The 16,599-nt window shown below is 42.6% G+C and overlaps 1 protein-coding gene across 1 annotated transcript; it reads left to right on the forward strand.

Moving 5' to 3' along the window:
• Positions 1–6,281: 6,281 nt before the first annotated feature.
• On the forward strand, positions 6,282–7,220 carry LOC101969220 (olfactory receptor 7G3). Its single transcript, XM_013361449.2, has one exon. It carries the CDS (start codon positions 6,282–6,284, stop codon positions 7,218–7,220), a length of 939 nt encoding a protein of 312 aa, XP_013216903.2.
• The last annotated feature ends 9,379 nt before the right edge of the window (positions 7,221–16,599 follow it).

Consider the following 16,599-nt stretch of genomic DNA (forward strand, 5'->3'; position numbering starts at 1 on the left):
CCTGGTTGGCACAGTGGCATGAAGGAACAAAAGGCCGCAGGGCGAGGGGGGGTGGGAAGAGATATGGCTGTGGCCCGCCTCCATTTTTGCCTTCACTTCCGCCTCCTTCAGTGCAAATAAAGCCTTCCCCAGGCCCACCAAATAAATGGGGAGAAAGAGGAGTTAGAGTCGCAGGCTTTGACGTCATCACAGCCCATCATGGAGGATCATTCTTGTTACCAGTCGGCTGAACCCAGAGGGAACTCTTACGACCAGCCATGGTAATTGATTTAACACCTGGAATGGGACCACAGCGAGTGCCTACTGGAATTCATGGGCCCTCACCCCCAGGTACGATAGGCCTAATCTTGGGACAAAATAATTGGAGAAGGTTCAAAACCATTTGTTGGGAATTTGGCAAAATCATAACAACAGCTTGGATCTTTTGGAGCTCCATTATCATATTCAAGATATACAAAAAAATCAGATTGATTTTTAGGATCCTATTTCTTTAGCTGATCAAATAAAGAATTAAACAGCTTTAACCCTGGAAACATTCTTAAACATTCTGCATGGTATATCCTTGTACTGTTCTCTTTGCTGTCAATTCTCTTTTGTATTGTAATTGTAGGATGGTGAGCCTTTGTTAGACCACTGACTCCAATTAATCAAATTAAAGCAAGCTTATTATTTCCACTGGCCAGGCTGCCTCTCCCAACAAAAACTGTGGGAACAAGACAGCACTGCAGCTTTCTTGCAGCCCAGCTTTATAGCCTAGAAAGTTACACAAAGGGGGGGGGTTACAGATAACAAAACTCGGATGAGCATCACACAAAGGCTAGTTTATATTTTTGCTGGCCCCAACATCAGAATTTATGAAGGTCATTAGCGCCTCAGAGATGGTTGTTATCTGGTCAGGGAAAGCCAGGCATGGGTGAGTTCAAGGCACGGGCAGGCATTCCAAGCAAGTTCAGAATTTGCAGTAATTTAGAGTAAAGCCACAATTAGCTTTTTATGTCTTTCTGGTGAGTTGGCTCCCAATTTTAAGAGGAAATCAGACTGGGTTTATCACCTACAAACAAGGATTCGGGGACTTGAAAAAGTGACCCATCACCTGCTTTTTCAAAGAAAAAAGGGGGGAATATGTGGGGGCGGTCTTGCTGAATGACTTTCCTCGCTCTCCCATTTGGGGAGCCTGAGGCCGAGAGCGGAGGAGCCTTCCTGAACCTTGATTTAAAGGTAAAGCGTGTGTCTGTGTTTTATTTGGTATTCTAGGAAATTCACATGAGTGACCTTAAGTTCAGCTGCCCACGAGGGTCGGGATGGAAATCACTCCAGCCGCCTCCTCTGTCCCAGAGAGGTGGAAAAATGGTAGGTGAGAGTGAGTTACAAGAAGGGTTCAAGTTCAGGCTAAAGGACACATCTAGTGCTTTTAAAATGCTTGTGTTAACTTAGGTTTTGATCAATGCTATGATTCCTCAAAAATGTTTATGATTGATTTTAAGTTCCAGCAGGGGGCACTCCTGCTGGACTAATTGAGCCCAATACACTGGGTCTGGGGACCTGGAAGTTGAGGTTTTAAGAGGGCTGTCTGTGGAGGGGTAGGGTAAAAGCACTAACTGAGCTAACACATCTTTAGTAGAGAGCCGAATGGCATATTCTGATTTTACAGTGACTGTTAGTTCATCTCTAAAATCCGGATCAACAACTCCTGGTATTACTTGAGTTGCCTCCAAAATCAGTCCAGGGAGTTTCTGTCTTCCAGAGTTTCCAAATGTTAGATGAAATCTGTTTGTCATTTGTTTCCTTTATTTAGTGCTTTTTTGTGATCACTTTGAAATCACTGGTTTCGCTAGCCCTTAAAGACTGTTGAGGTAACCAGCAAACTGCTATTTTCTCTTTCATCCCTTTCCTGTGATACCCCAGCCTCATTTATCAGTGAATTTTAACTGGGAAGATACATTTTCTTTTATTTTTCTGGTTCTTTATTTTTTTATACTATACATAATATTAGGCTTCATTTTGACATAATTATTAAGGCACAGAATATCAATACTCTGATTCGGTCTCCAGTAGGTCTCCCTACCCTCCAATATGCCTTCCCCCTGATCCTTTCCCCTACTCAGCTGATCTTTCTGCTGCTTCCTTGGGTTAGTCTGTTTAGTTAGTGTCTGTTCAGGATGCTGAGGTTCACTGTGGTCTTTTCATATTTCTACATAGGAAAGCTTCCCTTCTCCCATCCCTTCTCCCTCCCCCTCAGACCCCTTCATCTAGTCCACCCATCTTTCTTTTATTTGGATGGAATCCCCCAACTTCTCCCCTTCTTTTTCTTCCCCCTTATTTTGGGCTAACATCCATATATCAGAGGAAACATTCACCCTTTAGGGGGACTTTGAGGACATGGCCCCATGGTACCCTCTGCCTCCCTGAGACTTCATCTCTCAGGTTCTTACAGGGCTCTGGTCATCTGGTTCTTCAGTGATCATGTCTCAGAGCACGCTGAGGTTCTGTCTAAGGCAAATACCTCCAGCTCCCTGGAGTTCAGACCCTAGATCCAAGATCCCTGGAGGAAAGAGGTCACAAGAGAATGAGATGCACCTCGGGTCAGGGGACCAGGCATCCCAAGTAGTTCTCCTCTTCGGGATCTCTGTGCCTTGAGGGTATGACCTTCCCTGGGGAGTGAGTGACAATGCACCCCTGGATAATGAGGAGCTTTGAGAGTTGTGCCCTCAGGACCACAAGACTGTGAACAGTCGACCTATAACCACTCTCTCAGCCGTGGTTCAGGCCAGGAAGCAGCCCAGCTGAGTCTCCAGCCAGAGAGGATTCCTCCTGCTCAGGAGCCTCTTGCCTCAACTGTCCATTGGCCTCTCCTGGCGGTAAACCTTCCACCATCATTTTTCAATACCCAGGGAAAAAGTGGCACATTCCTCACTGAGGTCTTCAAGGTAAAATGAACGTCCCCAGAAATGATGGGAGAGATTGAACTGTTTCTTTCTTCCTCTCTCCCTTTGTCTCTTTCTGTTCTTACTTTTTCCTTCCTAGTAGTTGTCCTTACCTCTACCTCTTTTTTCCCCCTTCTTTTATTCTTTTCTTTTTCTATCTTGATAATATCCAGGAGAAAAGAGAACCGTTATAGGGACAAGGTAAAAGTGAGTTTCTGTTTTTATTGGTGCATATCAATCATGCAGAGAGCTGAGGTTCACTGTGGCATGTTTGCACAAACATGAAGACACATTTGATCAGTGCTACTCCCCAAGCCCCTCACTCTCCCCACCCCTCCCCTCATCCCTCCTCTTGCCTTAAGGGTCAGACTTCTACCTTCTTGGTGTCTCTTTTTTCCTTCTAAATTTCTCAGAGGAGGGAAAACGTATGCTCTTGGAGTTTGGCTGATTTCAAAAGTGTATTTCTTAACTGATCCATACCCTCCTTCTGGATATATTTACTGCACCCCTTTCATAGGCAATCAGCTCTTACATCTACTTCTTACTCTGTTTTCCAAATTCCAGAGATTTCCTCCCTTCCTGGGTACTAATGGCTCCTTCAGAGAGGATTCTGTAGTTCCCTGAGGGTCCTTCATTCTTTTGGTGGCTGAGGATGCCGGGGAATTGTGAGTGTGGCTTTTCTATGTAACCACTTCTGTTTCCAGTTTACAGAACTCAAGTTATCCATATTTCTTTAAGGTTTATTGATGCATAATGATTGTGCTTATCTTTGGGACACAATGGGATGATTCAGTACACTTTTCGTTATGCTTTAAACAAATCAGGAGAATTAACAGATCCATTGCCCCATGCATTTATCATTTACTGGTGGTGAGGATATTAATCTTAATTTCAATATTAATCTTCTCCTCCAGCTTTCTTGGAATAGAAAAAGCAAGTCTCTAGCTCTGGGGAAAAGAGCTTGGGTTACATGGGCTCACTGCACCACCCAAGGCACACCTGCTGTGATTCTGTGGTTCATCCAGGCTCCTGAGACATCATGACAGAAATTCATTAACTCATGAGTTCCTAAGAACAGCTGGAGGATGCTTTGACATTGACAGCATATGACATTTCTTTCTTTCTTTTTTAAAATCCAGAACACCTTTCTTTCTCTCCCTTCCTTCCTTCCTTCCTTCCTTCCTTCCTTCCTTCCTTCCTTCCTTCCTTCCTTCCTTCCTTCCTTTCTTTCTTTCTTTCTTTCCTTCTTTTGCTGGGATTGAACCCAGGGCCCTGTGCACCTGAGGCAAGCACTCTACCAACTGAGCTAGATCCCCAGCCCAGAACACCTTTATTTTTATCTTCAAAGAACAAAGACTTTTTCAAGATAATTATGATGAACTTACAAAAATGGGTATCTGTACATCTTCGAAACTTCTCCTTTTAACAGCCATCTTAGTTTTATACGATCTAAGTGAAAAAGAGTAAGTTAAAAAAATCCTTCTTTGTCACCATTGTACAACAAAACGGAGCCTAGCACAGTCAGGGAGATCTCTGCACCCTTCTGGCCCTTCTCTAGCATGAGCATTGGTACACTATTTGCACTCAGTACACTCTGATCTGATTTTGTAATCCTCCTCCTTTCTGGGATGACTTCAAATTCAGTGGCAACTTCTAGTACCATATGGGCAAACTCATCAAATGCTAGAAGTGTCACGGCCAGTCTTTGTCATAGTGTGAATTCTTGATCTATTTGTCCAAAAACTCTAGTAGCAGGAGTTGTGAGGAGTTGGTAGCAGCATTAACCACCATGGTCACTCTGGATGTGTGGTAGGACCAATTCTTTGTTGCCTCTCTGGGGGCTCCAGGGTCCAGTCTTAGGAATCTTGCTACATCATAGGGAATAGAGAGGCTCAGGACTGGTCCTAAGCTGGTCCTTCCAGGATTTCTCCAGGAATCAGTGCTGAGGCTCTGAGCTCACCTGGGCCAGGGACTGAGGTGGCCTGAGCAGAAATAATAGGAGGGAGGATCTGAGCAAAGGCTGATTCTTTTTTTTAATTTTTTAATATTTATTATTTTTTAGTTCTCGGCGGACACAACATCTTTGTTGGTATGTGGTGCTGAGGATCGAACCCGGGCCGCATGCATGCCAGGCGAGTGCACTACCGCTTGAGCCACATCCCCAGCCCCAAAGGCTGATTCTTAACATTCTTTTTTTCCTAACATTTATGTGATACAAGTAAAATGCATGTGCTCAGACAAATAAAAATGGGGGGAGGAACTTATGCTACTGGATAAATGGGTTAATATTTATTTTCACAAACTGGTTATAAGGAAGAGAAAATGGTAGGTGAGAAGGACATCAGTGGGAAGCCTCTGGAAAGTAAAGGGTAAATTTTCGATCCGAATATTGATCTATCCATGGAGATGGACTGTAGTCAATGCTGTTGACATTGAAACAGTTTTGCAGTTAATTATTCACCTATCCACCTTTTTTAACCGTTATTCACATTATCAAATGTTAGCCTTTTGTAACTCTCAATGAATTACTGCATCTCAATGCATTAATAATTACTAGAAGACGAGCAGACAATATTTCATGCATATTTCTCACAAAAGTACTCGAGGATACTTGCCAAAACATTGAACCTAAATTCTAATCGACAGATCACAGGTGGGCAAACGGTTTGAGTGAGACAGTAAATATCAGGATTTGTGGGCCATGTTGTCTCTGTGATAAGGGCTCAGCTCTGCCTTTGTGCCACAAGTGCAGCCACAGGAAATACACAAAGCTATGACCCAAGCAAACTGTACCAAGAAAAACAAGGAGCAGCCTGGACGTGGCCCAAAGACCATTTCCCAAAGTGCGCTCTAGAATGTAGCCTTGGAAGTATGATTCCAGAGACACTTGCCTAAAGCCATTCTAGGGGAGAGGACAATGTTCCTTTTCCATCTTATTCTCCCTAAGTATCCATACTTGAAATAGAGTAGTTGGAACATAAAAGTTTGGTGACTGTAGCCAACAGAATGAATCATGTATTTCAAAAGAGCTAGGAGAGAAGATTCTGGAATGTTCAACCATATGGGATGGTGGACACACTGATTTCCCAATTAGATGATTTGATCAATGCAATTGAATTACATGCATTGCACCTCGCACATATGTATGATTATTATGTGCCAATTAAAAAATTTAAAAAATGAAACAGAAAAACACTTGGGATAGAGGAAGAAGTGTGGGGTAAAAAAAAATCAAAGTAAGGAAAGGGGAGGGGAAAAAACCTGATTTGTTCTTAAATTATAGTGAGGATGCAGGGAGTTTCTCTAGAGTTTTATTTTCTTATAACTCCTGTCTTTGCTATTAGACAAATCGATGACATGAAATCAGCGAATTTCTCAGGCACAGCAGAATTCCATCTCACGGGCCTCTCAGAGGACCCAGACCTGCAGCCCCTCCTCTTTAGACTGTTCCTGTCTGGGTACCTGGTCACGGTGCTTGGGAACCTGCTCATCATCCTGGCTGTCAGCTCTGACCCCCACCTCCACACCCTCATGTACTTCTTCCTCTCCAACCTGTCCTTGGTGGACCTGTGTTTCATTTCGACCACGGTCCCTAAGATGCTGGTGAACCTCCAGTCACGGAGTTCGTCCATCAGTTACTCGGGCTGCCTCACTCAGATCTGGTTTGTCCTGGTTTTTGCTGGGTTGGAAAATGGAATTCTGATAACGATGGCCTATGATCGATTTGTGGCCATCTGTCACCCACTGAGGTACAATGTCATCATGACCCCCAAACTCTGTGGGCTGCTGGTGCTGCTGTCCTTCCTCATAAGTGCCCTGGATGCCCTGCTCCACACTCTGATGGCCCTGCGGCTGTCCTTCTGCGCAGACCTCCATATCCCCCACTTCTTCTGTGAACTGGCTCATATTCTGAAGCTGGCCTGTTCTGACACCCTCATCAATAACATCCTGGTGTATCTGGTGACTGGCCTGCTGGGTGTCGTTCCCCTCTGTGGGATAATGTTCTCTTACACTCAAATTGTGTCCTCTGTCCTGAAAATTCCATCTGCCAGTGGGAAGTATAAAGCTTTCTCCATTTGTGGGTCACATTTAATCGTTGTTTGTTTGTTCTACGGGACGGGCTTTGGGGTGTACCTCAGTTCTACAGCTACTCCCTCCTCCAGGAAGAGTGCCATCGCCTCTGTGATGTACACTGTGGTCACCCCCATGATGAACCCCTTCATCTACAGCCTGAGGAACAGGGACATGATGGGGGCCATGAAGAGACTCACCTCTAGAGTAGCATCTCTCCTTTGATGTGCCTGTGAGTACACAAGACGCTAGATCACATGGGACAGATGAGAGTGGCAGACCACCTGGGGTTCAACTCCACCTGTGCAGTCCTGGACCCATGTGCTCTCTAATATTCTTTTTTGAACCCTCCCAGCTCAGTTTGCTGGTCTCTAACATTGGCATGATCAGATCAGCTCCTACACGGACATGGGCTGGAATGGTGACGTCTTGACCAATGATAAGCTGCATAAATGATGGCGATCTCTTAGGGTTATAATGCAGCTGAAGACTTCCTGTCCCCCGTGTTGTCACTGCTGTGTCACATTGTAGTTGAATGCATTCCTCACGTGCTCATGCTGATGCAACAAATCCACCCTGCTGACAGTTGGATAAAAGTTGTGCTCCACAGAGAAGCGTGTACTCTGTGATGCTTGATCATGGGGGTAAGAGGCTCTGTTACTGGTTTATGTAATTATTATAATCTACTTTTTAATCAGTGCATATTGAGAATACGGAATAAGGGGTCTCACTGAAGCCTAGCCGTTTGTGCCTAGGACTTCTTTTGAGCATTTCCACCCCATGTACTCCTCCCTCTGATTCCTTTTCTCTTCTGTCATAGTGTCCCTTCTACTTTTATGCCATCTTTGTGTGTGTGTGTGTGTGTGTGTGTGTGTGTGTGTGTGTGTTCTACATTTGAGAGAAAAATGCAATACTTGTCTTTCAGAGTCAGACTCACTTTGTATCATTATTTTATTTCTCCTTACAAAAACCATTCACTCTAAGACCATGTACCCTATGGTGCTGGCAGGAACCTCGTCGACCTGAGCTTACTGCATCTCTTGCTTGCACACTTTCCTCCTGGGCTTGATTTCATCTCCCATTGTTTGTCCATCATGGCCATGGGAGCGACAGGCTAGGCCATGTAGCCTTGGCGCGTATAGGCCGTGTCATCTGGTCTTGCACAAGTGCACCCCATGATGTTCACACAATGAAATTATTGAACGAAGCATTTCTCAGAATGTGTCCCCATCATTAAGGGGCACATGACTACATTTGGGTAGATTTGAAAGACTCCCCGCTATCATAGAGGATGCCCCCAGGTGCAATCAGACAAGAGTCTCGACTCTTGTCCAGTGATTGCCGCAGTGCTCATTTCTCCTGAGGAAGAGTTCAGAGACAGGGTGGTCCAGGGAGAGACCTAGGGGGTGATGTCTCCCTCCCCAGTTGGCTTCTCCTCACACTGTCCCTGAGGCCTGAAGGTCATCGATGGCTACATCAGTGCAGGACCAGGTTGCACACAACAAGGAAACAGGACTCACTGCCTCTCTCTTCATGAAGCACAGATGATCTTTACAAGTTGTCATCCTAAAATCTTTTTTTGTAGCTTCATCATCCCCCTGGTCCTTCTTTCATTGGTGCATATGAATTACACAGAACAATGGGTTTCACTGTGGCATATTCGTGCAAATGTCTAACACACTTAAGAACACGCAATATTTATACAGATTTCTTCAGTACAATGTGGTAATTCAATATATTATACAACATGTAGGGATCATATCAGGGTAATTAAAATGTTATCTTCTTAATCATTAGTCAATTCTATGTGGTGGGAATGTCTGAAGTCTTCTCTTGGCCTATATGTATTTTGAAATATGTACTAATTGTTCTTGACTATGACTACTGTATTTTACTACAGATTATTAGAACTTAATCCTCCTATCTAACTGTATTTTGGTATCCATGATACAACCTCATTCCTTTACCCTCCTTCCTACCCTTCTTGGCCTCTGTGACCACTAGCATACTTTGTACTTCCATCAGACCAACTTGGTTAAATTCTGTTGCACATGAGTGACAATATGTGCGATTTGTCTTTCTTTCTTTCTTTCTTTTTTTTTTTAAAGAGGGAGAGAGGAGGGAGGGAGGGAGGAGAGAGAGAGAGAGAGAGAGAGAGAGAGAGAGAGAGAGAGAGAGAGAGAGACTTTTAAAAATATTTATTTTAGTTTTTGGCGGACACAACATCTTTGTCTATATGTGGTGCTGAGGATCAAACCCGGGTCGCATGCATGCCAGGCGAGTGCGCTACCGCTTGAGCCACATCCCCAGCCCAGCGATTTGTCTTTCTATTCCTGGCTTATTTCACTTAGCATCCTGTCCTCCAGTTCCACCCATGTAGCTGCAAATGGCAGGATTTCGTTATTTCTCTGGCTGAGAATATTCCATTTTATACATAGGTCACAATTTCTGTATCCATTAACCTGTCAGTGGACACCTTTTAAAAATATTTTGTTTTAGTTGTAGTTGGATGCAATACCTTTATTTTATTTTTATATGATACTGAGGATTGAACCCAGTGCCTCATGCATGCTGGGCAAGCGCTCTACCACTGAGCCACAACCCCAGCTCCCAGTGGTCACCATTTTTGAGTCTGTACCTTAGCTATTGTAAATAGTGGTAAAAACACAGGATTGCAGGTATCTCTTTGATATAATGATTTTATTTTCTATATATACATTATACTACTGTATATATCTCTATATATTTTTATGCACATGTATGTACATATACATGTGCATAAAAATATACGCATCTAGTATTATATATCATATAACATTAATAATAAAAATACAATTATGGGTTACATGTCATTATATGTATATATATAATTAAAATGAACTAGGTATGGGTATACATGTAATGTATATATAATTAAAATGAGTTAGGTTAATGGGTCATATGTAGGTTATATATTAATATACATAACATTGTAGCTTATTTAAATTTTATATTATAACCGGTAGAATACACATAGTATTAAAATAATTTAAATATATTTAAATTTAAATTTAAAATAATATTCTCATTCACCCCAGAAATGGATGAGAAGAGTCATTCCTCATGAAGTGTTTCTTGTGACATTTCTGAGATGTTTTCTTGGGTTGGAACTGTAACTTACTAGTGGAGTATTTGCCTAGCACATGTGAGGCCTTGGGTTCAAACCCCAGCATTGCATAAATAAATAACGAAAATTAAAGTATCTTATTTCCACTCATGTGTGTACCAGATTGAATAGAATCCCTTACCCTTTGTCCCCAAATTATGTTTGCCCTGGCCCTCAGAAGCTGACCTTTTAGGGAACAGATTCTTTGTGGACATTTTATTTTTTCTTTTGTATTAATAACACTGATTACTGAATTCTTTTCATGGAGTGCCACGTGGTCATCAATACACTGTCGGAAGCCTCTCCTCTGAATAAAATCTTCATATTGGTACTAGTATAAGGGAAATGCCAACTTCCTCTCCTGGTGCTAGCACACATCACAGGCACTGCTCCTCTCCACCACGTCTTGACATCTGGGAAGTCAGAAGGGAAGACCCAGAGCAGTCCAGCAACCCTGGCCAGGAGAGCCATGTGCAGGCACCTCAACAGCCGATGTGTGACAAGGCAGTGATGACTTGGCAGGCAATGACTTCCTGAATAGGACTGGATAGCCCAGGCAACAACAGCAAGAATGGACGATGAGGTTGCATCAGGTTAAAAAGCTCAACTTGTTTTGATCAAACTCTGTTATAAGCACGTGCAAACAGGCAATTATGAAACCAAAACTGAATAATAGTTAATATGCACCTGTAAAAAGAAAATGTGGTTTATATACACAATGGAATTGTACATTACACTTAAAGAATGAAATCATGCCATTTGGGTGGAAAATGGATGGAACTGTATAGTTCATGGTGTTAAGCAAAATAATCCAAACTCAAAAACGCTGGGATCATGAGCCTTTTATCTCAAACATGGCAACAACAAAAAAGATGATATGAAAATAGTAGGGAGATTATTAGAGATGATAAAGGGGGTTGGGGGAGGGGAAGGAGGGAAAGGTGAGGTAGAGATGATTAAAATAGGTTATGTTTACGTATGAACATGCCACAATGAAATCCAACATTCTGTAAATTCCATATAATTCCTGTGTACTAATAAAAACAAAAAAGCTAAAAAGGAAGATCCCAACATGGTTCCAAGATGATTCTCTTTCATTTGTCTCTGTTTGGAGGGAAACGTGTCCAGCTGTGCACGTACTCTGTCAAGACCACACCTCTACCTTGTGTAGAACACCTTCACTCCTACCTAGCCAGGTCCCCGGCTCCGGAAAAAATCCCATCTCTTTTTTGCATGATTCATTTTCCTATTTGACGACTGCACTTACAGTACCATCTGCTGTCCACAAATTTCTCTTGAAACCAAACCCCAAATCCTCTCCAGACCCCTCATGCTGCTCTGCTCCCGTCTGATTCTCTTGTCCCCTTGTCACAAAACTCTCCCAAGGTCTCTATACTGACTCTCGGTATTTCTCTCCTCCTATGTTTCTGTGGGTTCAATCCAGGGAGGCTTTGTCCTGATTTCTCATCTGGCAGGTTTGCAGCTCCCTCATCTGTCACCAGTCAAGTCTCTACTTCTGAGTGCACTGCACTGACTTCTGGTGCTTGATGAGGCAGAGAATGTCCCAGGCCCATCCATCAAGCCAGCAGTGAGCCAGGCTACCTTCTTCCTTGGAGGCTCCAAGTCCACAGTCATGGGTTGAGGCAGCAATCAACTCTCAAGTTCACCTGCATTTCTCAAATAATGAAGCCCTTCTTCTGCCCTTGGGGACTAGTTTAAGTCATGTAGTACTCATTGCTTGCAAAGAGGAGGAGATGAATCCACGGACTCCCTTGGCTCCTGCCTATTGCCTCCATCACGTTGGAGTTATACTTCAGTGTCTGCAAAATCCTTGTCTTTACATCTTCTCTTTCTGGTGCCTGGAAGAGTTGACCTTATTCTGTCAGGCAGTGGGTGTCTTTGTATATTTTACCTCTTATACATATTTTTGTCAAGTGAGTAAGCTTAAGAAGGACACCTCAATACCATCTTTCCATAATTTTAAAATAATGTATCTCATAAATCCATAAGAAGATAACATGTTGTGAAATAAATTGACCAAAATGTGAAAACAAGCCCTCCAATGTGAAACATTTTAAAATGTAAATTCACACAAAGCACCATCTGCACCTATTAAATGTTGGCCGAAACCTGACCATGCTCTTGGTGATTTTGTCATTGAAGCAACATCTTAATTGAAAATGCAGAACCACAATCTCAACTCACAATTCCCCAGTGGGAGGAAAACTACATTGAAGTATTGTGATGGAATTGGAAAAGGTATTCATAAAACTCTAGGGAGTAATCGCCCTATCTCTAATATCTGCACTCAGGTTTCATCAGAGCAAATAGATGAAAATCTTCCATAAGAAACAATGACAATGAAATTTATAGGTCAGCAATATTCAGTGACTTTTAAATAGAGACACCCCGTTTGTATTTTACAATACCTTAGATATTATTTTTATTTATTGTTTTTAATACGTACACAGGACATGATTTCATTTTATTTCTATCTCTGCAGCTCTGAGTGAAGACACATTTTTGATAATGTGCAGAGAATGTCTGTAATGTCTGCATGTCACTTTCTGGTAGCAAAAGCAGGGTCTGTGTGTCAGGAACCATCTTAGACTATAATTGTACTCAGGAGACATTGATCTAAAAATCTAAACAGAAATTTTGAAATAGTTTGCAATTACTGTGAAGGCAGTTAACATCATGTTGGCTGCGTGCTCAGCCCAAATCTACTTTGTAGTGCAAATGATGAAGTAGATTGTACATGTTGCATTACACATACTTACACAATAACTCAAAATGACAGAGTCTTTGGAAAAGTTGTATTTTATATCAGTCAGATAGATAAATTGAACATTCTCTCTGCTGTTGAAATCACAAGAGTGGTATCTGAAGTTCAATATTGGATACCGCAGATGACATCTGTTATTTTTTCCTATTGAACCAGTATTACCAATATGTAGAGAGATGAGTCTACCTTATCAAGCCTGCTAATATAAATATTAAGCTACATATTTTCATTTTTCACCCCTATAGTGGAAAAAAAAACAGGGTGAAAAGATCATAAAATACATAGCCCAGCATCATCAGCATCACATGGGAACATGTTAGACAATCACCCGACTTATACCTTGGCTTTCAGAATTGTGAGGGAATAAATTTCTGTTAAGTCTCCCAGTGTCTGGTTCTTGGTTGTGGCAGGACTAGCGACTCATACTCACAAACCACTTCCCCAATACCTCTACCAGAATCAAAGTAGATTTCAGAACACTTTGTAAGTGCCATCGTGTTTGGGAAGAATCAGGTTTCTGTGCTGCAGGAAACAGAACCAGGCAATGGCAGCTGTGCTGCTAATTGGGGCCACGGATGTATATTTCTCCTTTTTATAAGGAGCAGTGACTTTCCACATGCTACATGAGCCACTTTCTTTTCCCCTTTCGGAAATTACGTGTTTGAAATATTTCTACTGAGGTACCTATTGGTTTGTCAATGTGTCAAAATTCCTTAACTAGATTGACCCTTTGAGCTGCCAGTTTGTCACGTAGGGCTCAGGCCTGTTTTGCATCAGCCCTGCACCATTTGGTGGATGTACACAGCTCAGTTAGAATGAATGGCGAGGCTCTATTTCCCCTGATGATTTGCCTCAATGATTCTTGATGGTGAAAGAATTACTTACACCAATTTGAAAATTTTTGAGCATTGCCTTTTAAACCACAAAACCTCTTAGAGTTTCTTTTTGCCTTTGAAGCAGCAGAACTTCACATTTCTCTCTTCTTTCCAATTCAGCAATACGTCAACTCTCTGCTTATGTGGTGGTATTTTTCTGGCCTGCCTTGCTGGTGCAGGAGAGTTGTTGCATCTTTCCCAGTACCAATGGCTCACACATTCACTGTAACACACCAGCCGCTAAAATTAAGCTGTTTGTGGTAACAAAACCCAGATTTTTTTTTTGTTACAACTTCAAAGCAGCTAGTACCTCAGCAAACAGCTTTTCTGTTAATTTGCAATTTCCTACAACAATGTTGATGAGAAACACCCACAATTCACATCTGTGACCCGTACTGTTTACAAATGCATGTACTGAAGCAAAGACCCTGAGATGGGGTAAGTTTGGTACAGGAATTCTACAAAAATAATGAAGCATGCTTACCTGGCATACAAGGTCCTCATTGGTTTTTTGTTATACATTTTTTAAAATTGTAATTTCACTATTTTGCAAGTGCAAAATAAATGATGTTCTTCATTTTTATTTTTTAAATTTGTTTTAATTAGTTACCCATGACAGTACAATGACCTTGACACATCATACATTTGAATCATATGGGATTCTCATTGGTTACACATAGCACTTTCAAATTGTTCAATATCTTAGAAAACATGTAACCATATTTATGGAGCCGTTCCTAAAATTGCCCCCTTTGTATTTGTGCATTTGGGGGAAAATGACCATCTCTACAGTAGCACTTGCATTTATGCAGGAAATTGGTAGACAAAGTTGATATAACGAAGCTTGTGTTTCTATCACAAATGTTTAGTTCCACCTCAAGCTGGCTTGTTTGTTTGTCGTGATGGGTTTTCTTTAGAAATGCTTAGAAAGCGATGTGTGACCACTACAGAGGAGAGGTGTGTCCATGCCTGAGTGCGCTGGAGTAAGGTGAGAGCCGAAAAGCGGAGGGAAGAGCTAGCTCCTCAGGTGTCTCAGGGTGAGAAAGGAGAAAGGGATCTGTCCCACTCTGGCCCTTTCCACAGCAGCCACCGATGATCACAGCTCAGCCAGGGTCTCACGCTGGCTCACCACGCTCCCCGCTGAGTGTGCGTCAGGAAAGTCTCAGGTTCCTAGCACCAGGGGCCTTTGCTCCCCGTTCGTTTAGGGAGAAGGATTTCATCGTTAAGTGTAAACTGCTCAGGATGCCTCAACAACTAACAGCCGTCACGCCTAAGGCCTCAAAACCACGCGCTCTGCTCTTGACCGTGGGTCCTGCTTTGACACTGCTGCTGGCGAGGCGCCACTTTGGTGGACAGAGAACGGAAGGTCTTGAGAACCAAGAGGGTCACTGTGGCTGTTTGTGGGAGGGAGTTTCCGGGAGTCATTGCTAATTGGGTACTCATCAGAAGTCACCTCACATTGGGGTAGATGTACCTCTTGGGAGTCTGATATCTTGACTTCAAAGAATACGAATTTCTCTTCAAAAAATGGCTCTGTGGCTGGGGCTGTCGCTCAGTGTTCGAGTGTGGGCCTCCCCTGTGGAAGGCCTGGTATTAACCCCAGAACTGCAAAAGTCAAACCCGGCCTGACATCTCCTCTGGCCCTGGCCACAGCATCAATGTCTTCTCCCTTCTTGCAAAACTCCTCCAAGTGACCCCTGCACTCACTCCCCACAGCTGTTCTCCTCTCAGGTTTCCCAAGGTCAATCCAATGACAGCTTTAGCGTGATTTCTCCTGAGGCAGGTTCTTGGTTGGTCTCACCCATTAGAAACCACTTCTCCACCCCTACACGGAGTCCTCTGCCTCTGCTCAGTGGTGGGCAGACTGCCAGAAATCCACAGAAAGCCAGCAGCAAGTCAGTGAGGTTCTTCCTTGGAGGCTTTTCGGAAACTTTCAGGTGCTCCACTCCATAGCCATGGGTGCAGGAAAAGCTCACTTTCACCACGTTGCTCAGGTATGGAGACGGCCTCTGCTCTGGCACACTACTGTCCTCCTGGGACACTGTGTCCTCAATACCATCAAAGATGGATCCATAGAGTTCCTTGGCTTCTGCTCACTTATCCTAGTATATTTGATTTCTTTTTTTGGTCTCTTGAAAGCTTTATCTTGCTTTTACATGTTGCTATTTTGGGGGGTTGTCAGTATAAACCTTGACCCTTTTGAAATAACTCCACTGATATTCTTTTATATACGAATCCCATTTTTTAAAGTGGATGAGGTTAACATGGTGAAGAACGTCTTCACATAGTCATCCATTTAAATAATACATCTTGCAAATTGTAAATTGTTATGTAAAGACTTAATACCGTCTAAGTTTCATTCAATGTGAAAATATTGAAGCCTTTATATATAGAATGTTTTAAAAAGAAAACTAACACGGAGCTCCACCTCCACCTGTAAAATGACTAATGAAATCCCGTCCAGTGTGCTGAAGTGTCTGGGCACATCTGCATGGTCCTGCCTTGTGTTAGTTTTGTGATTGTCTCTATATTAAAAGCAACAAGCCATAATTGCATCTCAAAGTTGTGTAATGTGAAGGAACATAAACTGAAACTATTGGGATGGGATTGAAAATGGCATTGATGAAATGGTGAGTGAGGAGTAACAGCTAAGTCTGTATTTTTGGCCGTCAGCAGTGATGAAAGAGAAGATATTAGAAGCTTCTTTGAAAATTTTAAGAAACAAAAATTATAGTCCAGCAAAGAGCTGTCTGAGCTGGGGGAACACCCTGGGTGTTTGCAGTGGTGCAAAGTTACAGT

Source organism: Ictidomys tridecemlineatus, chromosome 2, assembly GCF_052094955.1.
Source record: "Ictidomys tridecemlineatus isolate mIctTri1 chromosome 2, mIctTri1.hap1, whole genome shotgun sequence".
NCBI classification, from domain to species: Eukaryota; Metazoa; Chordata; class Mammalia; order Rodentia; family Sciuridae; genus Ictidomys; species Ictidomys tridecemlineatus.

Bases quoted from the DNA above. Each gene is read 5' to 3' on its own strand.
- LOC101969220 (XM_013361449.2), top strand. From the start codon at position 6,282: ATGAAATCAGCGAATTTCTCAGGCACAGCAGAATTCCATCTCACGGGC.